Below are 26,433 nucleotides of genomic sequence, written 5' to 3' on the forward strand. Positions count from 1 at the left end.
TAGAATTTGTGTACTAGTACGTCAAAAACCTTGGCGTGTACACCGTACTAGTACGTCGGAAACCCTGAAAGGGTTAAGGCCAGCAAAAGTTGGTTTGAGAGATTTAAGGATTGTAGTGGCATACACAGTGTGGTAAGGCATAGTGAAGCTGCCAGTTCAGACAAAAAAGCGGCTGAAAAATACGTGCAGGAAATCCAGAGTTACACAAAGACTGAAGGATTCCAACCCCAACAAGTGTTTAATTGTGACAAAACAGGCCTGTTTTGGAAGAAAATGCCAAACAGGACCTACATTACACAGGAGGAAAAAGCACTCCCAGGACACAAGCCCCTGAAGGACAGGGTTACTTTAATGTTGTGTTGTAATGCTAGTGGGGATTGCAGAGTGAAGTCTCTACTCGTGTTTCACTCTCAAGCTCCCAGAGTGTTCAGGAAAAACAATGTCGTTAAGACTAATTTGTATGTGATGTGGAGGGCAAACAGTAAGGCATGGGTCACTAGGGAAATTTTCTATGACTGGTTTTACCATGTGTTTGGCCCCACTGTTAAAAATTACCTCCTGGAAAATAAATTGGAGCTTAAGTGCCTCCTGGTATTAGACAATGTTCCTGCTCATCCTTCAGACTTGCCAGAGCAAATTTCGGGGGACTTGAGTTTTATTAAAGTAAAGTTTTTCCCTCTTAATACCACTCCTCTCTTCCAGCCCATGGACCAGCAGGTCATTTCAAATTTCAAAAAACTGTACACCAAAGCAATGTTTCAAAAGTGCTTTGAAGTGACCTCAGACACGCAATTGACCCTAAGAGAGTTTTGGAAAGATCACTTTAGTATCCTCAATTGCATAAACCTTATAGGTAAGGGAGTGACTAAGAGGACCTTAAACTCCGCTTGGACGAAATTGTGGCCACAATGTGTGCAAGAGAGGGATTTTGAAGGGTTTGGGGCTAACCCTCAGGAGCCTATGCCAGCTTTGAAGTCTATTGTGGCATTGGGGAAGTCCATGGGGTTGGAGGTTAGTGGGGAGGATGTGGAAGAGTTGGAGGAGGACGATGATGAAGAACTAACCACTGATGAGCTGCAAGAGCATCTGCAACAGCAAGAGGCCACAACTGAGGAAATTGCTTCAGAGGAGGGGAGAGAGAAATTGAAGAAGTTGCCTTCTTCAAAGATTAAGGAGATGTGTGCAAAGTGGGTTGAACTGCCAACCTTTATGGACAAAAATCACCCTAACACAGCTATTGCAAGCCTTGCTGGTGACGTTTACAATGACAGTGTTGTGAACCACTTTAGGAAAATCTTAAAGGAACACTAGGTACACAGCTCTGTGGATAGATTTTTGGTGAAACAGAAGTCCAGTGACTCTCAAGTTGTTCCCAGTGGCATTAAAAGAAGAAGGGAAGTAACCCCAGAAAAGGACTTGCTACGTAAAGTCCTTATGGAAGGGGATTCCCTTTCCAAAAATTAATGCACTTCCATCTCCCCTCCTCCCATCTCATCACACAGCACTACATCTTCAATAAAGGTAGTGTCATTTATTCTTCATTTATTACAGTATGTATATTGTGCATGTATCCTTCTTTTTGTGTGTTGGAAAATTTATATTTCATGTGTTAAATTTTTTTTTCATACTTTTGGGTGTCTTTAACTGTTTAATTGGATTTCCATTATTTCTCATGGGAAAAACAAATTCGACTTACGATAGTTTTGTCTAACGATGATCTCTCTGGAACAGATTAATATCGTAATTTGGGCTCACTGTATATATACATCGGTGATTTTGCCCATTTTGAGCCGTATATTTGGCCAATTCCATTGTTCCAGTTGACCAAACTTACAGCTCTTTCTTTAGAACTCCATTTGTTCTATCGATTGAGTACAGGAAACCGTCCATTTACCGATTTCAACTGCCCAATAAAGTTATCAGAAATTGACAGTTTGGCCAATTTCATTCAAATTAAAAGAGATGCTAATTTCAAAATATTGTCCAGAATAAACAAGGCAGACATTCCTGTCACTAAAATAACATTTTCTCTCTTCATTAGTCACGTCTCCAGGCCCTTCTTATACTACTCTTGCTTTCTATTTTGAATTTTTATTCACACAAAAAAATAGAAGATTTACTGTTATGCAGGTTTGTCTGAGTCGTTAGTTACCATTTATGTACCATGGTTCGCTCTCCTGACATATCAAATAGGCTATTCCTGTCTACTTTATAAATTTTCTGAATATTTTGCATGTCATGATCATATTTCTGCCTGGTCCTCATCTCCTGTGTTATCAGTCTGTGTTTCTTAGAGTATTCCCACCATCTTCTCAATATCTACAGCTCCCCATTTACTAACTCCCCTATTCTGTTTTTAACTGTCAAATCCATTCATTCCCTAGGTTTTCTTAACCTCATTGTCTCCATACTTTTTTCTTATTCTCAGCAAAATTTGTTGACAGCAGCTCACCCACTCTCATTTGCTTTCCTTTTGCACTCCCTCATCACTTTTCACCTCTTTTGCTCTTTATATACTTTGCCCTTCTTATACCACTTCTGCTCTGTAAAAATCTCATACATGACCTTTTTCTCTCTATCACATCCTTTACTTCATCATTCCACTAATTACTCCTCATTTCTCCTGCACCTGCCCTCCTATAACCATTCTAACACTGCCTTTTAAAATTATCCCACTGCTCTTCAACCCCTCCCCCCTTATACTGCCTATACTCTCATTAGCTCACCTTTCTCCCAATAGTTGCTTATCTCATCTAACTTCCTCCTCCCTTGGTTCATAAACTTTCATCTCTCTCTTGCTACTGCTGTTTTCCTTTTGCTCCATCTACCTCTTACTCTAACTGTAGCAACAACTAAATAATGATGCAATATATGTTGCCCCTTTATAAGCGTGCACATCCTGAAGTCTTCCCATCAACTTTTTATCCACCAATACATAATCTAACAAGCTACTTTCATTATGTGCTATATCATGTCTTATACTTATTTATCCTCTTTTTCTTGAAATATGTATTACTTATTACCAAATCTCTTCCTATACATAATTAAAGGCCCCCTTTTGTAGGAGATTCTCAGGTAAGATATATGGACCATGCTTTTTGTAACAGAGATAGAAAGGTCAGACAGAGGGTGTGCCTCCCAGGAGCTGGTGTTGGTGATGTAGTCAGCAGGTTGGATAATAATATATCAGGTAATGGGAACAAGCCCATTATCTGTTTTAGTGCTGGGGATAATGACATTGGGAAGGGTAGGAGATAGGAGCTACTGGATAAGTACAGGTCAGTCATAGTAGTAGGCAGGTCTAAGGGAGGGATCCCAGTCATATGTAGCATCTTGCCTAGAAAGGGAGTGGGCAATGAATGGATGTCTAGGGCAATTGGTATAAATTGCTGGCTAGACAGGTACTGCAAGGAACTTGCAATCCCATTCATTGATAACTGGGACAAATTCTATGGCAAATGTGATATGTATGCAAGGGATGGAGTTCATCTCTCTGTGGCTGGAGTGGTTACATTAGCCATTTCGATTGAGGGGGTAATTGATAATATCGTAGGGGTTCTTAAATGGAGATATCGAGGGTTGAAGGTAGACACACTGGTTGGATGGTAACGATATATTGTCAGACTGTGATGATGGGAGAAGGAGCCCAGCCTTGCCGTGTACTAGCCTGGATGTCTAAGTGTCGACTGAGGAGGAGGCAGAGGTACGAACGTACACATGCGCATCCCGTGACGTCACACAGTCACTCGGCCTAAGGGGTCTTCTATATAAACACATGGATGATACTATAATGCTCAGCTAATCTATACAACACATGTAAGGGGATTCAGCAACTATGCTGACAGTAATTTGTCTAGGACTTTAAACTGATAGATTATAGAGGTATGGGTGTTTGTGGGAAACAATCAGGCTGCATTATTAGGGTTGAAAACCGCAGATATTACCGTGATATGTTTAAAAGACAATATTCAGAATTAAGTTGCTAGTAAAGGCAAATCAATTGATCAACAAACAAAGAGAGATAGTAGAGGGCAGCGAGTGGCTAGCTCCCTTAAGGTTTACTATGCAAATAGTAGGAGTCTAAGAAATAAGATAGATGAGTTAAGATTACTTGCAAGTGCAAATAATATAGATATTGCTATAATGGAGACCTGGTTCAACCTGAAAGATAGAGAAATGCCTTCTGAATGCAAGAAACAGGGTTATAAACTATTCCACACTGATAGGGTCAACAGGAAGGGTGGTGGAGTGGCGATGTATGTTAGAGATAATTTAAATTGTTGTGTTAGACATGATACAAGATTAGAAACATTGGGCGCAGAATCTGTTTGGCTACAGTTTCTCGAGGGTCATGACAAATTAATTTTCGGTGTGATTTATAGGTCCCCAAACCTTGATAAGGAGTGTATTAACCCTTTCAGGGTCCCCAGGCCCTCTCTGAGACTTGTTCTCAGGGTCACCAAATTTAAAAAGAAAATAATTTTTTCTTATTAAAAGATATAGAATCTTTTCCCGATCATAATGACACCAAAAGCATGAAATTTGATGGAAAACTTACGGAATTATGCTCTCGTGAAGGTAGTGGTCTCGACGATGTTTACGCATCGGCGATTTTGCCCACTTTGAGCCGTATTTTCAGCCAATTCCAGTGTACTAGTCGACAAAAATCGTAACTATTTCGCTAGATCTCCATTTTTTCTATCGAATGAGTACAAGAAACCACCCATTTACCAATTTCAACTATCCAATAAAGTGGTCACAATTTAGCAATTTTGCCAATTTCACACATTTCAGAAGATGCCAATTTCCGAATAGGGTCCAGAATAAACAAGAAAGACATTCCTGGCACTAAAATAACAAGTTCTCTGTTCTTTAGTCATATCCCCAGGCCCCTCTTATATTTCTTTGGCTTTCCACTTTGAATTTTTATTCTTACGAAAAATAGAAGATTTACTGTTATGCAGACTACTGCATTAGTGTAGAGATGGTATAAATAATATCAGCGCACTTTTTTTTTTTTTAATAAGTCAGCCACCTCCCACCGAGGCAGGGTGACCCAAAAAGAAAAAAAATCCCCAAAAAGAAAATACTTTCCTCATCATTCAACACTTTCACCTCACTCACACATAATCACTGTTTTTGCAGAGGTGCTCAGAACACAACAGTTTAGAAGCATATACATATAAAGATACACAACATATCCCTCCAAACTGCCAATATCCCAAAACCCCTCCTTTAAAGTGCAGGCATTGTACTTCCCATTTCCAGGACTCAAGTCCGGCTATATAAAAATAACTGGTTTCCCTGAATCCCTTCACTAAATATTACCCTGCTCACACTCCAACAGATCGTCAAGTCCCAAATACCATTCGTCTCCATTCACTCCTATCGAACACGCTCATGCACGCCTGCTGGAAGTCCAAGCCCCTCGCCCACAAAACCTCCCTTACCCCTTCCTTCCAACCTTTTCGAGGATGACCCCTACCCCGCCTTTCTTCCCCTATAGATTTATATGCTTTCCATGTCATTCTACTTTGATCCATTCTCTCTAAATGACCAAACAACCTCAACAACCCCTCTTCAGCCCTCTGACTAATACTTTTATTAACTCCACACCTTCTAATTTCCACACTCCGAATTTTCTGCATAATATTTGCACCATACATTGCCCGTACACAGAACATCTCCACTGCCTCCAACCGCCTCCTCGCTGCTGCATTTACAACCCAAGCTTCACACCCGTATAAGAGTGTTGGTTCTACTATACTTTCATTCATTCCCTACTTTGCCTCCATAGATAACGTTTTTTGACTCCACATATACCTCAACGCACCACTCACCTTTTTTCCTTCATCAATTCTATGATTAACCTCATCCTTCATAAATCCATCCACTGACATGTCAACTCCCAAGTACCTGAAAACATTTACTTCTTCCATACTCCTCCTCCCCAATTTGATATCCAATTTTTCTTTATCTAAATCATTTGCTACCCTCATCACCTTACTCTTTTCTATGTTCACTTTCAACTTTCTACTTTTACACACACTCTCACACTCATCCACTAACCTTTGCAATTTTTCTTTAGAATCTCCCATAAGCACAGTATCATCAGCAAAAAGTAACTGTGTCAATTCCCATTTTGTATTTGATTCCCCATAATTTAATCTCACCCCTCCCCCGACCACCCTAGCATTTACTTCTTTTACAACCCCATCTATAAATATATTAAAGAACCATGGTGACATTACATATCCCTGTCTAAGACCTACTTTTACCGGGAAGTAGTCTCCCTCTTCTACACACCCTAACCTGAGCCTCACTATCCTCATAAAAACTCTTTACAGCATTTAGTAACGTACCACCTATTCTATATACTTGCAACATCTGCCACATTGCTCCTCTATCCACTCTATCATATGCCTTTTCTAAATCCATAAATGCAGTAAAAACTTCCCTACCTTTATCTAAATACTGTTCACATATATGCTTCAATGTAAACACTTGATCTACACATCCCCTACCCACTCTGAAACCGCCTTCCTCATCCGCATTCCTACATTCTGTCTTTCCTCTAATTCTTTCAATTATAACCCTACCGTATACTTTTCCTGGTATACTCAGTAAACTTATTCCTCTTAAATTTTTACAATCTCTTTTGTCCCCCTTCCCTTTATATAAAGGGACTTTACATGCTCTCCGCCAATCCCTAGGTACCTTCCCTTCTTTCATACATTTATTAAACAAAAGTACCAGCCGCTCCAACACTATATCCCCCCCTGCTTTTAACATTTCTGTCATGATCCCATCAGTTCCAGCTGCTTTACCCCCTTTCATTCTACGTAATGCCTCTCGTACCTCCCCCACACTTACATTCTGCTCTTCTCCACTCCTAAAAGATGGTATACCTCCCTGGCCAGTGCATGAAATTACCGCCTCCCTTTCTTTCAGCGCACTTGTGAAAGAATATTAGACTCACCAGTTGACAATTTCTGTAATATGTCTTCCATTCTATAAAATGAAACCAGGAAAACTAGAATGCAACAATAAATACCATATGAAAATACAGTGCAAAGTCGCTGTTTTAATCCAAAAACACGGTCAAAGTTTTTTTTTTCTCATTATGCACTGTGTGCTCCAGGATTTTTTTTATTCTACGTACGCTGACCACATAGACCTATTCTTTCATATGTAGGCCTACTAGCTTTCACTAGATTTGAGGGCGCTAGAATTTAGGTGTATAGTACATCAAAAATCCTGGGGCGTAAGCCGTACTAATACGGCTGAAACCCTGAAAGGGTTAAGCTGTTATAGGACGAATTTCGTAAGGCATTTTGATATGAAAATGTGTTAATGGGAGATTTTAACTTTATACAAATTGACTGGAACAATACGACAAGAAATCTTGAATCTAGTGACTTTCTTGACGTGATTCAGGATTGCTTTTTAGAACAGTTTGTGACAGAACCAACTAGAGGAAGCAATCTGCTTGACTTGGTTCTTGCCAACAAAGAATCACTAATAATCTTGAGGTTAATGAGGAGCTTGGGTAAAGTGATCACAAATCACTTAGTTTCAATATACGTATCGTGGAATTATCGAGATAACTGCAATCAAATCTCTGTCGCAGACTTTCGCTTGGCCAATTTCATGGGACTGAGAAATTGCCTGGGTGGGCCAAATTTGGATGACCTGACTATGGGTCGGGGAGGTGATCTTGGTTGCCAATATGACGTTTTTCAGAGCATAGTTCTAGCTGCCCAGACAATTTTTGTTCCGAGTAGAGAAATTAGATATAACAAAAATGATCTCATATGGATGAACAATAGATTAAAACATCTCATTGGTCAAAAGAGAGGCATATATAGGCGTATCAAAAGAGGGGATGGGCAGTTAACCCTTTGACTGTCACAACCCCCAATCCTGAGGTGTCTCCTGGTGTCGCAAAATTAAAAAAAAAAAATTTTTTTTTTCTTATGAAATGATAGAGAATCTTTTCCTGATTGTAATGACACCAAAAAAACGAAATTTGATGGAAAACTGATGGAATTATGCTCTCGCGAAGTTAGCGACGTCAGCGCTGTTTACAAATCGGCTATTTCGCCCACTTTGAGCCCTATTTTTGGCTAATTCCGTTATTCCAGTCGCCCAAACTCATAGCTATTTCTTTAGAACTCCATTTTTTCTATCGATTGAGTACAAGAAACTGCCCATTTACCGATTTCAACTACCTAATAATGTGGTCAGAAATTTGCAATTTGGCCAATTTCACGAGAACTAAAAAAATATGACAATTTGAAAATAAGGTCCAGAATGAACAATGCAGACATTCCTGGCTCTAAAATAACATTTTCTTTGTTCATCAGTCATGTCTCCAGGCCCCTCTGATATTACTCTTGCTTTCTATTTTGAATTTTTATTCAAACAAAAACTAGAAGACTTACTATTATGCAGACTACTGCAATATTGTAATAATTGTATAAATAACATCAACCCATTCATGACTGCATATTAGAATGGCTAGTTGGACATTTATTGGACAATGGCATCATTTGTTTACTTTTGAACATTGGCAAAAATCAAACATTTCCCCTATTTTGAGCTCCATTTCTAGGTTCTTTTTATAGTAAAATCAATCAAAATCACCTCTATTTCTATAATATGTTTTCCATTTTATCAAATGAGACCAAGAAAACGAGAATGCAACCATAAATACTATACGAAAATAGACCACAAAGTCGGCATTTTAATTAAAAAAACAGTCGGAGTTTTTTTTTCTCATTATGCACTGCACGCTCCAGGATTTTTTTTATATGGTGCACACTGACCACACAGACCCATTCTCTCACATGTGGGCCTACCAGCTTTCTCCTGCTTGATTTGAAGCCGCTAGAATTTATGAGTATATATACGTCAAACACTGTACCTCGTAAGACATATATGTACGGCCGCGACAGTCAAAGGGTTAAGAAATCAATATATTCAATTAGAGAGAAATAAAAAAAGGAATAAGAACAGCAAAAAGGGATTGAGGCTAAAGTCACAAGGGATTCGAAGACTAACCCAAAAGGATTCTTTCAGGTACACACAAGTAAGATTAGGGACAAGATAGACCCACTTAAGAGTAACTCAGGTCAGATCACTGACAGGGATAAGGATATGTGTGAAATTTTCAATACTTACTTCCTCTCAGTTTTTACCCAGGAAAACACTAGCGAAATTCCTGAAATAATGGATTATGTAGAACAGGACGATAATAAACTATGCACATTTGCTGCAACAAGTGACATGGTCCTCAGACAAATAGAGAAATTAAAACTAACAAATCCCCAGGCCCTGATGAACTGTTTGCAAGGGTGTTAAAAGAATGTAAAGAGGAACTTAGCATACTTTTGGCTAATCTTTTCAACATATCACTACAAACTGGCATAGTGCCTGACAAGTGGAAAATAGCAGATGTAATACCTATTTACAAGGCAGGTGACAGGTCCTCAGCTTTGAACTACAGACCTTACAGCCTTACCTCCATAGTGGGAAATTTTATGGAATCGATAATTGTCGAAGCAGTTCGTAGCCATCTTGATAGGCATAAATTGGTTAATGAATCTCAACACGGTTTTACAAAGGGGTGTTCCTGTCTTACGAATTTACTAATTTTTTTCGCTAAGGTGTTTGAGGAGGTAGACCATGGTAATGAATATGATATTGTGTATATGGACTTCAGTAAGGCTTTCGATAAAGTTCCACATCAGAGGCTATTGAGGAAACTTAAGGCACACGGAATAGGAGGAGAAATTTTTTCCTGTGTCGAGACATGGCTGACAAATAGGCAGCAGAGAGTTTGCATAAATGGGGAGTAATCAGAATGGGGGGATGTCACAAGCGGTGTTCCGCAGGGGTCAGTGTTGGGCCCATTGTTGTTCACAGTCTACATAAATGACATAGATGAAGGAATAAATAGCGACATAAGCATATTTGCTGATGACACCAAAATATTCCGACCAGTTCATTCTAATGAGGACACTAGAGCACTCCAGGATGATTTGAATACACTGATGCAGTGGTTGGAGAAGTGGCAGATGCAGTTTAATATAGACAAATGCATAGTTCTAAATGTTGGACAGGAAAATAACCATGCCACATATAAACTAAATAATGTGGATTTAGGAGTTCTGGTTAGCAGTAATCTAAAACCAAGACAAAAGTGCATTAGTGTTTTCAGTAAAGCTAACAGAATCCTTGGCTTCATATCTAGAAGTATAAATAATAGAAGTCCTCAGGTTGTTCTTCAACTCTATGTATCCTTGGTTAGGCCTCATTTAGATTATGCTGCACAGTTTTGGTTCTCCGTAATACAGAATGGATATAAATGCACTGGAAAACGTACAGAGGAGGATGACAAAGTTGATCCCATGTATCAGTAAGTAAGTAAGTAAATTTATTCAGGTATACACAATACAGTTACATAGAATTATCATACATAGCAGCATATGTGTAGAGAACCTAGGATAACCCAAAAAAGTCAGACAGAGTGACTTATTTCCATTGGGGTCCTTTACAGAAATCTTCCCTATGAGGATAGATCGAGGGGCTGAAATCTGTACTCTCTCGAAAGGCGTAGAATTAGGGGGAATATGATCGAGGTGTATAAATGGAAAACAGGAATAAATAAAGTGGATGTATATAGCGTGCTGAAAATTTCCAGCCAAGACAGGACTTGCAGCAGTGGTTTCAAGTTGGAAAAATTCAGATTCTGGAAGGATATGGGAAAGCACTTGTTTTGGTAATAGAGTTGTGGATGAGTGGAATAAACTCCCGAGTACAGTTATAGAGGCTAAAATGTTGTGTATTTTTAAAAATAGGTTAGATAAATACATGAGTGGGTGTGAGTTGGACCTGACTAGCTTGTGCTGCTTGGTCTGATGCCTTTCTCCTTCCTTAACCCTTTGAGGGTTTCGGCCGTACTAGTACGGCTTACGACCTAGGGTTTTTGACGTACAGTGGTCCCTCAGTAATCGTCCGGCCTGAAAGTCGTCCATTTCGGAAATAGTCCTATTATTTCATCTAAACATTGGCTCGCAATTGGTCTGTTAACTCGCTAATCATCCTTCGTCCGGGACGGGTACTTGTGCTCTGAGCCGCCTGGGCCTGCCTTCCCAGCCAGTGTGCCATTGTTTACCAGTGAGTGACGGTCCCCTCACATGCTCCTACGAAATATTTCATAATATTCCATTGATTTTAGTGCTTGCAAGTGCTAAATAAGCTACCATGGCTCCAAAGAAAGCTTCTAGTGCCAGCCCTTTGGTAAAGAATGTGAGAAACACATAATTTATGAAAAAGTTTGTAGAAAAATACAAAGATGGTGGTGGTAGAGTGGAAGCAGTTGTGATAGTGGTTGATGAGCATAAGAACATAAGAAAGGAGGATCACTGCAGCAAGCCTGTTGGCCCATGCTTGGCAGGTCCTTTACAATTCATCCCACTAATGAAACATTTTCCCAACCCAGTCCTCAATGCTATCCAACAAATAAGCTCTGATAACTCTATCCACTCATTTGGGACTTGCAAATGAGTGGAGAGAGTTATCAGTGTGTGTGCGCGTGTGTGTGGGGGGGTGTGAATGTGTGTGAGTGAGTGAGTGTGAGTGAGTGTGAGTGAGTGTGTGTGGGTGAGTGTGTGTGTGCTTGCGTGTGCGTGTGTGTGTGTGTGTACTCACCTAGTTGAGGTTGCAGGGGTCGAGACCTAGCTCCTGTGTAAGTGTAAATAATATCAGCGCATTCGTGAATGCATATTAGACCCACCACTTGACGTGTATTGGACGCTTGATGTGAATTGTTTACTCTTGAACATCAACTAAAAACGAACATTTTTGTTGCCTTGAGCTCAATTTCAAGCTATTTTTATTCTTAAAACCCATCAAAATCTTGTCTATTTCTGTAAAATATCTTCCATTCTATCAAGTGAGACAAAGAAACTTAGAATACAACTTTAAAAACAATGGAAATACATCGCAAAGTTGTCTCAGACCAAATACGCGGTCAGTTTTTTTTTCTCATTATGCACTGTATTCTGCAGGATTTGTTTTATGTGGTGCACACTTACCACATTGATGCATTCTCTCATATCTAGGCCGAAATTTACCGCCGACAGCTTATCTGAATGAGCTGAGCTCATCATGTAGAACTACAGCACGGACCCTGGCTTCAAAGCCCTAGAACTACAGCACAGACCCTCAAAAGGTTAACTAGATGAACTTGAATATGTAATTGGGTAAAAAAAAAAAAAAAATTGAAAAATCCTTAAGTCCCTATTTCAGCTGACTTATGATGATCAGCTCCTAACATGGACCTAGCTTTCCCTGTTGAGCAGAATAGTGTCCAAGTCGAGGTTCAGCCAGGGTTTACTATTACAAGAGCTGCTGGATATTTTTTACCTTGTTTGGTATAGCTAAGTTAAAAGAGGTGAATAAGGCACATGGGGAACAGTTCGGTATCTTTTTTTTGGAAACATTTTGCTAATCATTGGGGTTTTCAATCCAGAGAATAATGCTGCAGATGGTATATGACATAGTAGTTTGAGGTGATCAGACCCTCAGGTTAGAAAAGGTGGTGTTTCATCTAACAGTCTTGATGAATCTGAAGTAGAAGGGTGAGAGGTGGGTGAGTGAGGATGAGGTTGTCAGGCTGTGGGCTATGAGATCATATGTGAAGCAGCCACTGTGAGGAATAATGTGCTAGGCTCTCATTGTGTAGATTCTAAAGTTGTACTCCTCACTGGTGGCATTACATGGGAAGACATTATTCATGGCTGATCCCAGCAAACCACTATTGAAACTGATTGGTCGCTGTCACAGCCTCATGATGGAATTAGGCTCAGAGGGAGACCAACCAGTTACTGCTGCTTGTTTCTCTTCTAATATGATTGGTTTCAAACCTTCACACACAGATTGCTCCTTACAAAGAGCAAGAGGCTTGGCAGATGGTTCAAATACCTCAGATTAATAGCAGGGGTGCAATTAGTACACAGAAAGTTAATTTAAATTTTTAAGAGAGAAAAACTTTTAATCATCCTGCCTTCATATACAAGGGGAGTTACCAGTAGACCCCTAGCAGTCAACAAAAAGGAATTGATGAGTTTCTAAAATTAGTTCCTGATCAGCCAGGCTGCAGCACCTATGTTGGACTATGTGCAGCTAGGATCAACAGCCTAGTTGATCAGGCTGTCAACAAAGGAGGTTTGTAGATGAAAGGTTCAGAGAACCGATAAGAGGTTTGTTCTGGGACCTGGCCATGGGGGCAGTCACCTACAGAATCTACATGTAAACTACGGGTAACAGTATAATATCCCTGACTTTCTTATAATCCATTTTAATTTTTGGGTGACCTCATGGCATTTTTACTAGAGTGTCAGATTTTTAACACCAGCCTTCTCCTTTCGAGGTAGGGTGACTTTTGCCATCACTCACACTATTACTGTCTTGCCAGAAGCACACAATACTACAGTTCAGATACTACAGTTCAGATGCCCCTCTAAACTGCAGTATCACTACCCCTCTTTCAGAGTGTAGGCACTGTATTTCCCATTTTCAGGACTCAAGACCAACTAACTGGTTTTCCTGAATCCCTTCATAAATGTTACCTTGCTTACACTCTTAACAGCATGTCAAGTCATAAAACCCACTTGTCTGTACTCACTGCTGTCTAACACACACATGCCTGTTGGATGTCCACGCCCTCTTTGTCAAATATGTTTGCGTTTTCGGATTTTGTTAATGAAAACATCATTAGTATACAGTGGACCCCCGGTTAACGAACTTTTTTCATTCCAGTAGTATGTTCAGGTGCCAGTACTGACCGAATTTTTTCCCATAAGGAATATTGTGAAGTAGATTAGTCCATTTCAGACCCCCAAACATACACGTACAAACGCACTTACATAAATACACTTACATAATTGGTCGCATTTGGAGGTGATCGTTAAGCGGGGGTCCACTGTATATGTATAGGAAAAATTTAGAGCTTAAAATTTTTAAAGTGTGTAAAGATATGTTATGTTTATTATTTTTTTTTATTTAGCTGATCTATTGTGCGTGGTGTTGTGAGGGCATCCATCCTTACTGCCTGGAGGATGGTGAGGGCCCAGAGTCTGAGGCAGAGGAAATATTTTGGATATGCCGAAGGTGTGCCGTGTGTCAAGTTTGTGGTGCCCCAGGAGCAGATTCTCTCCTGAGGTGTTCAGATTGTCGCAATTACTACCACTTGGAGTGCCTTGGACCATCAGCACACAGCACCTGCCAACCCACTCCAGACCGTCCATGGGTGAGTGTCTTATCAGAAGCATGTTTACAGTTTATAAACTTATTGATTGCTTATAAATTTTATCTACCATGTTTCTGTGTATATTTTAGTTGGTGCCCTAGTTTTCCTTATGCTTGATAAAAACTGAAACTAATGGTATGTATTTTCAGGACTGCTTAGAGCAGATGGTGTTTTTATGTTAGAAGTAAAGCTATGTATGGTTGAATTTTGGGCCTCCGATTCAAGTTTCTTCTTATGACTATCAATAATATCAAGAAAGGATTCATGCAATTTTTAGACAGTTTAGTTATCATCAACTTCTACTCTTGTTAATATTGGGATTAGGAATTAAAAATCATTTGAAGGGTCTTTGTGGAGCAGACACACGAGTGCAGTATATAAACTATTAAAGCTGAGAAGTTGTTGAACAAAATATTGGTTTATAAGTGATTGGTTAATGTAATGAATGGAGATTATCTGGAATTAATTTTGTATTTGGATGCTTCACCCAATATAAAAGATGAAAAGTTGTCTACTTTTGATTGTAATCTTGTTATCCTTTGGCCCTATATAATTTCTTTGCAACTACCCCTCTGTCCTATGTGATTGCCCAAAGGTGCCATAAATAGTGCTTGAAAGGGGTGGTTGAGGCCTCACACCATACAACACACTAGCCCATATGAGCAAGGTATACTAGTCTTTTGTTATGTAAATTAATATTTTGAAATATTAATAGCCAGCTACAAGTTGTCTACTTGAATGGGTATTTCACATAGGACGGTGTGTGTTGGTGTCTTGCCCAAGGTCCATTTTATATATTGTTTATATTGTATTAGAAAGTGGTGAAAGCATAATATTAAGTATAAGGAAATTCATCAAGTATTGGGTGGCATAGGGTGGCACCTTGGAAATCACATGGGATGTGGGGGACAGCTGTGTCTTGTTTACTCATGGCAGCTCAGTTAAAGCTTTGAAGACTTTTCCAATTTTTTTTTCTCATATTGATGAAACTGAATGGTGGGTGAATGGAGTGGGGAGTGTTTATTTTTCACTGAGTTAGCTGAGCATTAATGCCATGGGACATCACTGATTGTGACACAAGGCTGAAATTCCCCATTATCCCTGTGTTTTCCAGGAGGCTGAGTCGTGGGCACTGCTTGGCGGGTCTTGGCCTCGTCAGTCAGCGATATATGATGTCAGTGAATGTGACCTGGAGACTATAAAAGAAGATGTTGTGATGCATACCGAACTTGATGCTTTGAAAGATGGGGAGGAAGATGTCACTGAAGATGATTTAGTGCCTGATATATTCTTCCTGCCTGTTAGCTCGTGTGAATCTGCTCATAGGATAACTGAATTAGGAAATTTTAATGAGTTTGAACCAGAGTTTTCTCAAGATTTTGAAGCTCTCGAGGACACAATTTGTTTAGAGGACAGCATTATTGAAGTTTTTAAAGACTTGGACTTGTACAAACCAGAACCAAGTTTAACAGCAAATCCCATGGGAGAGGAAGTTGTGTCATTGAGAGAGGATGAATATTTATATTTAAGATACAAAAAAGAATTTGAGTACCCCTCTAACAAGGTTGAAATATCCTATTTTCGCCTTCTGCAGATGATTCATAATGAACTTTTTGTTACACATGGTTACCCAACATGGCGAGAATTGTTGAGTCAAGGGTTAGTGAAAGAACGATCGTGCGGTTCAGGTTCTGGTTCTGATACGGAAACTGCAGAGAGTGACTCAGACTCTTCTGAAAGCGATCTTGACTGGGCAGATATTTTAGAAAGCAGAAGATACGAAGCCAATCAAGAACTGAAAGAAAGGGAAAATCAGCGGCGTGAACAGGAAAGAAAGCAGCGGGAGATTGAGAGAGAGTGGGTACGACTACAGCGTCTCAAGGAATTAGAGGCAGTAGCTAAGGACAAGGAATTAGCTCAAACACAAACTAATGATAGAGGTTTTATTCCAAGTATGAATGTTGGGGATTCAGATGCAGCTGTTTCAAAGGAAAATTTGTTATTGAAAAAGAAATCTTTACTGAAAAAGAAAAAGCGTGGTCGACCTCCTGGTTCGTTAAATAAGCCTAAGTGTGGTGATGAAGATTTTGTGATAGATGATTTCCCTGCACATGAAAACCCAGATAAAGATGAGCCTTCTGAACTAGTACATAAAAGGTGTAAACAGCCAAAGAATTGGGAAGAGTTTGATGAACTATTTTCAGTTCTTGCATGTTCTTATAGTAGTGAAAATAAAAAACAATCCTGTAATGGTAAAGTTAAAAGTAAAAGACAGAAAAGTATATTTTCTGATGGTGGCGTTTCAGATAAGAAATGTAGTGAATTACAAATGGAACCAAAAAAGAAAAAAGATAAGATAGAAATAAATGAAGATGGTAATGTTGTAAGCAGAAAGGTTAAAAGAGTTAAAGTAATATGCTTTAAGGACAAGAAATCCAAACAAATAAGAGATATCAGACACAAATATTTCTCATTAAAAGACAAGAAAATAAAGTTTTCCAAAGTTGAAGTAAAGCAAATGTTGAAAGTTAGTAGTGTAAAAGGTAAGAAAATTCTCACTGTCAAGAATGGTAAAGCGTCCAAAAAGAAAGTTAGTGCTTTAGCTGTTGAAGTACACGCTTCTAACAATGATAAAGTAGAGATGAGGAACAACAAAGATGTTAATTATGAGGAATCTTATGTGAGGGAGAAGGCTGAATCAAGTTCAGGGCTAATGAATAATGTTGATGGAGCTTGGCTTGGTTGCACCTTGAGAGAAAGTCCTATTGCAGACGATAGTTTGTTGTGGGAAAGTCACACACTGCCCAAGACTCATTATGACGAAAAGGTTGCAACAAGTGAGGATGGAACAGTTGCAACAATGAAGCAAACTTCAGAAAAGAATATCAGGTTTGCTGATAGTTGCACAAACAGTGATCACAATAGCACTGAAGTCATATCAAGTAGTATTGATATGAAGACATTAGAATTTGAAAGACCCTTGCAATTGTCAAAAGCTACAAGTGCAAGTTATTCCTTAGATGTACAAGCAGAGGCTCTTCATTGCATGGAAGGTGAGATAAAGTGCAGACCGGAAGAAGAGAATAGTGATAAGGAGAACCTTCCAAATGCAAACTCCTTGGCAAAAATTAAGGAAAATGGACTCCTTGGTTCACAAAGAAGGATTACAAGCAGCATTGAAGAAGCAGGAACATCTTCCATTAATGTTAGTGACTTGACGGGCGTTAACACTAGAGAGAGTACCAGTCGGAAGCGGCAACTAGAAGCAACTGTTGACATCATGCCAGTTCCTTTAGAGAAGAGACCGAGAAGATCTATTGGACGAGCTTCAGAACTAGCTAGTCAGCGGAAGGCAATGATGGACTACTGATAGTGTTTCTTATAGTGTTTCATGTATTCTGAAATTTACTTGTCAGTTTCTAAAAGGTGGTCTTTCCTAAAATAATTCAGCTTTAAGGTGAATTTGAAGGATTATGAATGTATAGCTTAACTATTTAAGGAACAACGTGTGTGTGTGTGTGTGTTTGTGTGTGTGTGTGTGTCTGTCTATCTGTCTGTCTGCCTCTGTCTCTGTCTGTCTGTGTGTGTGTGTGTGTGTGTGTGTGTGTGTGTGTGTGTGTGTGTTAGTTAATATTCTACAAATATATTTTAAAAATGTGAAAATAGTACTTTACATAAGCTGAATGTCCATTGTGAAATAGCATGTGTGCCAAAATTTAATTTTTATTTGGATAGGTAAAACTGACTTGGGAGTTTTAAATTTTATGAGTTAATTGTGAAGAATTTCTTGAAAATTTTCATTAGTGGTAGATTTTTAAAATTATCTTTGACTGGTGGCCCTATCAGGTCTTGAAACTGTTAGTGTTAAATGCCAGGCCTTGTAAGGTGTTTAATTTGCACCTCTTAATTATTTGAAATGAATTGTGGAACTTAGGGGGGGGGGGTAGAAGTTTTTTGAAGTTTTCCATGTGCACACTCACGTTGGCTCTACACCACATTGTAAGTCACTTTGGACACAGCCTTTACTGAATACTAGTCTTTCATATGCCATTTTTGAGGGGATTTTTGATCAGGTGAAAATTGCTATGCAAGTGATAAGCATAGCATGAGAGAAAGTTCTTAATAGTTCTCTGTGAATATTTTTTTCCAAATTGATAGTCAGATATAGGGAAGGTTATTATAGATATAAGTATATATTGTTATATAGCTAAATAAGGAGATAATAATTATGATAATATTTGGTATACCAGTTAATTAAGTGGGGAGCTTTGACTTTAGTTAAATAATTTATAAGTAAAAGTTTTGTATGGATTATTTATAGGTATATATGAAGTATGAGATAGAATATTCGCCTTGAATACCGCAGTGTTAAAATAGAAAATCAGGCTTAATTTGTAAGCTGTATCAGGGTAACTTATCAAGAGAAATAGGGTTGTTGTCTTTATGTTCAGTGAGAGTTACTTTTTTATGAATGTCATTGCTGGTCAATGAAAGATTTGAAAACTTGATAGTTACAAAAGATATATAGTACTGTGTATTTCATTTATGGTACAGTTTGTTGAAAATAGAAACTAATAATGCATTTTATGTGTGCATGTAAATTAGTCAGATAAATATTTGGAAGCTGGATAGGTTAGTGATGGACATTTCTAATTGAGTATGAACAAGAATAAGTGGCATGCCGCAATGTTTTTATTCCATTATTTGTTTTTCCTTTAAGGAGATAAAAAATTGTAGGGCAATATGAAGTACACAAGTAAGTTAAGAATCATTATATTGGTGTTAAAAATTCACAGTGAAAGAAAATTGAGGTCAGCTTAAACTGAGGTTTGCTAATACTAGTGGTTACAGATAATACAGGAAGCATCACTCTTTTAATAACATAAGACAAGGTGGGTGTATTTGCTTGATGCCAGTCTTAATGTCATGTTTACTGCTGTTTTTTCTACTTCATATCTATCTATCTTTCGAGAAACTGGCCGTATCCCACCGAGTCTACTGTACATGTTAGATATTAATTCAGAGTACTACATATACTTGGGTGTAAGCATGAAATTGGTATGAAGTAATAGGTACTGTGTAAAGAGAGGATTTCAGACATTCTTTGAAGTTAGGTTAGTGAAATTTAGGCGAATAATTTAAATTGACATTTATTTCTCTGAAGATTTTATTAAATGTGATTTTTTTCCTCAGCTAGAAAATCTTCAGACAAAGGAAAATTTATAGCTAGTAAATGCTACTAAAGTTATAACCATTCAGTCATTATTATAAAAAATACCATTGTTTTCAAACTAAAGGTTTAAGTGGTCAACTTTTGTACTCAGGAATGGGTACAAAGCCTGCAGACAAATCATTTGCACAGTATGCATAATTATCTATTGTCTGTGTAATAATAAATTTGTTGCAAGAATTTTTTTTTTTTCAATAAGTTGGCCGTCTCCCACCGAGGCAGGGTGACCCAAAAAGAAAGAAAATCCCCAAAAAGAAAATACTTTCATCATCATTCAACACTTTCACCTCACTCACACATAATCACTGTTTTTGCAGAGGTGCTCAGAACACAACAGTTTAGAAGCATATACGTATAAAGATACACAATATATCCCTCCAAACTGCTAATATCCCGAAACCCCTCCTTTAGAGTGCAGGCATTGTACTTCCCATTTCCAGGACTCAAGTCCGGCTATATATGTTGCAAGAATATTCACTTAAATTTGATGAAATTAACTGTTATGTGTAATGTTTATAAAGTGAAAATGTTTGTATGATCAAATTTTGATATGTTCTATGCAGTTCTTGAACAGTATGCATATGCAGTATTTGGTGGACTTGTCAATAGTCGCTTGATGTATATAGAAGTCATAAATTGTACACTTGTGGGTAGAGGCAGATAATTGAGTACAGTCTAACCTCAGCATACAGTAACAAGGTTGGCAAAAACCACTGATTTTAATGTGGGTTTTAATTAGTTTGATTTTTTCTTATCCAATGTACTTTGCTATTAAGCATAAATATGGTGCTCAGGATGAATTAAAAAAAATTTTTTTTTTACTCATTTTCCATCTGAAAAAGAATTATTATTATTATTAACACATCGGCTGTTTCCCCAACAAGGCAGGGTGACCCAAAAAAGAAAAACTTTTATTATCAATCACTCCATCACTGTCTTGCCAGAGGTGTACTTAAACTACAGTTATGAAACTGAAACATTAACATCCCTCCTTCATTGTAAATAGGTCAGACTTAGAAAGCACAAGCTTTATCAGTCATTCATCCAGACTCGTCTACTTGCTAAGAGACCAAAATCTAAAGTTTAGTAAACACAAGTTTGCTTTCTTTTACAGTTGAAAATTTTAATGAATTCAGTTGAGAGAGTAAGAAAGCACGAGAGTGAGAGAGCAAGGGGGAGAGAGTGCAACGATGAGAGTGAGAGAAAGAGTGTGAGAGAGTTAGTTACCATTTTGTCCTATGCACATGTTCATTAGACACTAGGCCTGTTGCATATGCGTGTGTGAGAGAGAGAGAGAGAGGGGGGGGGGGGGGAAGGCAGGCAGGCTTGCAAGTACGTGTAAACTTAGAATGAATCATCTGTAATATTGAACATTAACAACTTGCTGAGCTTGGCTCCTCTTGACCTGTATAATTTTTTTTTTTTTTAAACACGTTGGCCGTTTCCCACCGAGGCAGGGTGACCCAAAAAGAAAGAAAAAAAAAAACTTTCATTGTTCAACATTTTCACCATCATTCATAAATAATCACAGTCTTTGCAGAGGCGCTCGGACACAACAGTTTAGATGTCTCTCCAAACAGCCAATATCCCAAGCCCCTCCTTTAACCCTTTCAGGGTTGGTGCCGTACTAGTACGCATAAATTCTACGCCTTCAAATCTAGCGAGAGAAATCTGGTAGGCCTACATATGAAAGAATGGGGCTATGTGGTCAGTGTGCGCAGTATAAAAAAAATTCCTGCAGCACAGTGCATAATGAGAAAAAAAATGACCGTGTTTTTGGTTTAAAACAGCGACTTTGCAGTGTATTTTTGTATGGTATTTATGGTTGTATTCTAGTTTTCCTGGTCTCATTTTACAGAATGGAAGACATATGTATTATGGAAATTGAGATGATTTTGATTGGTTTCACAATGAAAAGTACCTTGAAATTGAGCTCAAAGTAGCAGAAATGTTCGATTTTTACCAAAGTTCAAAAGTAAACAAATCATGCCATGCGTCCAATACACATCAACTGGTGAGTCTAATATTCTTTCACAAGTGCGCTGATATTATTTATACCATTTCTACACTAATGCAGTAGTCTAAATAACAATAAATCTTCTATTTTTTGTGAGAATAAAAATTCAGAGTGGAAAGCCAAAGAAATATAACAGGGGCCTGAGGACGTGATTAATGAACAGAGGAAAATGTTATTTTAGTGCCAGGAATGTCTGTCTTGTTTATTCTGGACCCTATTTGGAAATTGACATCTTCAGAAATTTGTATGAAATTGGCAAAATTACCAATTTCTGACCACTTTATTGAATAGCTGAAATTGGTAAATGGGTAGTTTCTTGCATTCATTCGATAGAAAAAATGGAGTTCTAGCGAAATAGGTATGATTTTTGTTGACTGGTACATTGGAATTGGCTGAAAATAAGGCTCAAAGTGGGCGAAATCACCGATGCGTAAACATCATCGAGACCACTAACTTAGCGAGAACATAATTCCGTAAGTCTTCCATCAAATTTCATACTGTTGGTGTCATTTTGACCAGGAAAATATTCTCTATCATTTCATAAGATTTTTTTTTTTCTCTCGAAAAATTTCCGACCCTGAGAACAAGTTTAGGAGAGGGCCTGCCGACCCTGAAAGGGTTAAAGTGTAGGCATTGTACTTTCCACCTCCAGGACTTCCATACTCCCTCTCTCTAATGTGATATATCCAATTTTTCTTTATCTGAATCATTTGATACCCTCATCACCTTACTCTTATCTATTTTCACTTTCAACTTTCTACCTTTACACACCCTCCCAAATTCGTCCACTAACCTTTGCAACTTTTCTTTATTATCTCCCATAAGCACAGTGTCATCACCAAAAAAAACTGTCAACCGCCATGTTGTGTTTGATTTCCCCATAATTTAATCCCACCCCTCTCCCAAACACCCTAGCATTTACGTCTTTTACAACCCCATCTATAAATAGTATATTAAACAGCCATGATGACATTACACATCCCTGTCAAAGACCTACTTTTACCAGGAAGTAATGTCCCGAAAGTTTTTCCCTTTACATTTAGTAATATATACAGGAGAAGGGGTTACTAGCCCCTTGCACCTGGCATTTTAGTCGCCTCTTACAACACGCATGGCTTACGGAGGATGAATTCTGTTCCACTTCCCCATGGAGATGAGAGGAAATAAACAAGAACAAGAACTAGAAAGAAAATAGAAGAAAACCCAGAGGGGTGTGTGTATATATGTATGTGCTTGTACAGTGGAACCTCAAAAATCAAACTTTCTTTGGTCCAGAAGGTTGCTTGTGTGCTGCTACTGAACGAATTTATTCCCATCAGGAATAATGTAAATTAGATTAGTCCATTTCAGACCCTCAAAAATACACTTATAAAAGCACTTACAAAAATATACTTACATAACTGCTTGAGTTGGGAGCAGTTCGATGTGGAGTGTGACTTAAGTGTAAGTAGAAGTAGCAAGATGTACCTGAAATCTTGCATGTTTATGAGACAGAAAAAAGGACACCAGCAATCTTACCATCATGTAAAACAATTACAGGCTTTCGTTTTACACTCACTTGGCAGGACGGTAGTACCACCCTGGGTGATTACTGTCTACCAACCTACTACCCACAACTCGGTAAACTTATTCCCATATAATTTTTACAATCTCTTTTGTCCCCGTTCCCTTTATATAAAGGAACTATACACGCTCTCTGCCAATCCCTAGGTACCTTCCCCTCTTTCATACATATATTAAACAAAAATACCAACCATTCCAACACTATATCCCCCCCTGCTTTTAGCATTTCTGTCATCATCCCATCAGTTTCAGCTGCTTTACCCCCTTTCATTCTATGTAATGGCTCACACACCTCCCCCACACTCACATCCTGCTCTTCCTCACTCCTGAAAGATGTTATACCTCTGGCCAGTGCATGAAATTACTGCCTCCCTCTCATCAAGATTTGAAAGTTCCTCAAAATATTCCTGCAATCTTCCCAATACCTCTAACTCCCCATCTACTAAGTCCCCTACTCTATTTTTAACTCAAAACTAGCCGTTAACTTAGGTAGCCACCAGTTATATTCTCAAAACTTACCAAAAATACATCAAAAGTATTGAAAACTTGACTTTCCGAGACCACTATAATACTTGATCTGAATACATCAAAGGTTAGGGATGGGACGATAAATTTTTTATCTAGACTGATACTCATTAATAATGCCATCAGAATTAGCTGATCGTCAATGATACTGATGTGATGAAAATTTACCTGTATCCACCAATACTAATACTTATACTTTGACACATCGCTAGTCCAGGCTTATCATTAACAACTAAGACTCCAGTTATACTGGATATTGGTAACTTGGATCCCATATAATTAGAATTCCTCATTTGGACTGGTATATTCAAAACTGTAATATAAATTAAGAAAACTGAAAGCTGGGAAATTGATATTTCTTTATAAAATTTTGTGCGGTTTCTAATTTAAGAAAATAAATGACTAGAGAGCCGACTTGTTAAAAAAAAAAAATGACTAGATTAAAGTTTTCTCCAGTAAAGAGCAAAGTTTGAATAATGATTTGTTAAAACAAGCAAACTGTTTAATACAATATTGTTTTGTGCTTTACCTTTCAAGATTAATGTTTAAAGTTCATTTTAAAATTATTATTTTATTCCAAGTAGTAGGTACCATTATAGATCATAATTTTCATTGCTAAACACAGTAAATGATACAAAAATTAATTACTTTTTCAAATTAATTTTATTTTATGTAAAGGGCTTAGGATTTACTCATTGTAGTTTGATTTAACTCTTCTTAAATTTTTTTTATGTAATGTTTAAAGAATTATTTATAAATTGACAATTCTTATTATCTGCATGAGGAAGTGGAACAGAATTCTTCCTTTGTAAGCCAAGCGTGTCATGAGAGACGATTAAAATGCCAGTAGCAAGGGGCTAGTAACCCATTCTCCTGTATACATTGCTAAATTTAAAAAGAAAAAAAAAAGTTAGTTTTTGTTTTTAGGTCACCCTGCCTTGGTGGGATATGGCTAGTTTGTTGAAAAAAAAAAAATCTTATCTCTAATGATAGTATGAGATTGGTTTTTGTTCTTAACCCTTAAACGGTCCAAACGTATATATACGTTCACTCGCGTAGCGCCCCAAACGTATATATACGTTTTCTTTGTCATTCATTCAACATTGCCACAATAAGCCTGAGTCACCTAGACATGAGAGAATGGGTGTGTGCACTCACTGTGTTCCATATTAAAATAATTCGGGATGCCTGGGTACCATATGCTCTTTTTTTCCTTTTAAAAGAAAAGATTTCTTTTTTCCTCAAAAAATTTGGGGCGCTACGCGAGTGAACGTATATATACGTTTGGATCGTTTAAGAGTTAAAGAATAAGTAACTGTTACATAAGTTAAAAGAATGTTGATGAAACACAGATAAGAGATAAAGGAAATGTTTTTTTCTTTTTTTAAAATGTCGGCCATCTCCCACCGAGGCAGGGTGACCCAAAAAGAAAGAAAATCCATAAAAAGAAAATACTTTCATCATCATTCAACACTTTCACTTCACTCACACATAATCACTGTTATTGCAGAGGTGCCCAAAATACAACAGTTTAGAAGTATATACGTATAAAAATACACAATATATCCCTCCAAACTGCCAATATCCCGAACCCCTCCTTTAGAGTGCAGGCATTGTACTTCCCATTTCCAGGACTCACGTCTGGTTATATAAAATAACCGGTTTCCCTGAATCCCTTCACTAAATATTACCCTGCTCACACTCCAGCAGCTCGTCAGGTCCCAAATACCATTCGTCTCCATTCACTCTTATCTAACATGCTCACGCGCGCTTGCTGGAAATCCAAACCCCTCGCCCACAGCACCTTTACCCCCTCCAACCTTTTCGAGGATGACCCCTACCCCACCTTCCTTCCCCTACAGATTTATACGCTCTCCATGTCATTCTACTATGATCCATTCTCTCTAAATGACTAAACCACCTCAACAAACCCTCTTCAGCCTTCTGACTAATACTTTTATTAACTCCACACCTTCTAATTTCCACACTCCGAATTTTTTTGCATAATATTTACACCACACATTGCCCTTAGACAGGACATCTCCACTGCCTCCAACCGCCTCTTTGCTGCAGCATTTACAACCCAAGCTTCACACCCATATAAGAGTGTTGGTACTACTACACTTTCATACATTCCCTTCTTTGTCTCCATAGATAACAGATTTTGCCTCCACATATACCTCAGTGCACCACTCACCTTTTTTCCCTCATCAATTCTATGATTAACCTCATCCTTCATAAATCTATCTGCTGACATGTCAACGCCCAAATATCTGAAAACATTCACTTCTTCCATACTCCTTCTCCCCAATTTGATATCCAGTTTTTCTTTATCTAAATCATTTGATACTCTCATCATCTTACTCTTTTCTATGTTCACTTTCAACTTTCTACCTTTACACACTCCCAAATTTGTCCACTAACCTTTGCAATTTTTCTTTAGAATCTCCCATAAGTACAGTATCATCAGCAAAAAGTAACTGTGTCACTTCCCAGTTTGTATTTAATTCCCCATAATTTAATCCCACCCCTCTTCCGAACACCCTAGCATTTACTTCTTTCACAGCCCCACCTATAAATATATTAAACAACCATGGTAACATTACACATCCCTGTCTATAACCTACTTTTGCTGGGAAGTAGTCTCCCTCTCTTCTACACACCCTAACCTGAGCCTCACTATCCTCATAAAAACTCTTTACAGCATTTAATAACTTACCACCTATTCCATATACTTGCAACATCTGCCACATTGCTCCCCTATCCACTCTATCATATGCC

General features: G+C 38.2%; 1 protein-coding gene across 1 annotated transcript in view; it reads left to right on the top strand.

Moving 5' to 3' along the window:
- Nucleotides 1–26,433, top strand: part of LOC128705920 (histone lysine N-methyltransferase trithorax) — a 382,322-nt gene that overhangs the window by 214,259 nt on the left and 141,630 nt on the right. The window contains exon 9 of the mRNA XM_053801012.2: nucleotides 14,075–14,317. Within this exon, the coding sequence (XP_053656987.2) occupies nucleotides 14,075–14,317 (243 nt within the window). The remainder of the gene's footprint in view (nucleotides 1–14,074; nucleotides 14,318–26,433) is intronic.

This window comes from Cherax quadricarinatus, chromosome 3 (genome assembly GCF_038502225.1).
Source record: "Cherax quadricarinatus isolate ZL_2023a chromosome 3, ASM3850222v1, whole genome shotgun sequence".
Lineage (NCBI taxonomy): Eukaryota > Metazoa > Arthropoda > Malacostraca > Decapoda > Parastacidae > Cherax > Cherax quadricarinatus.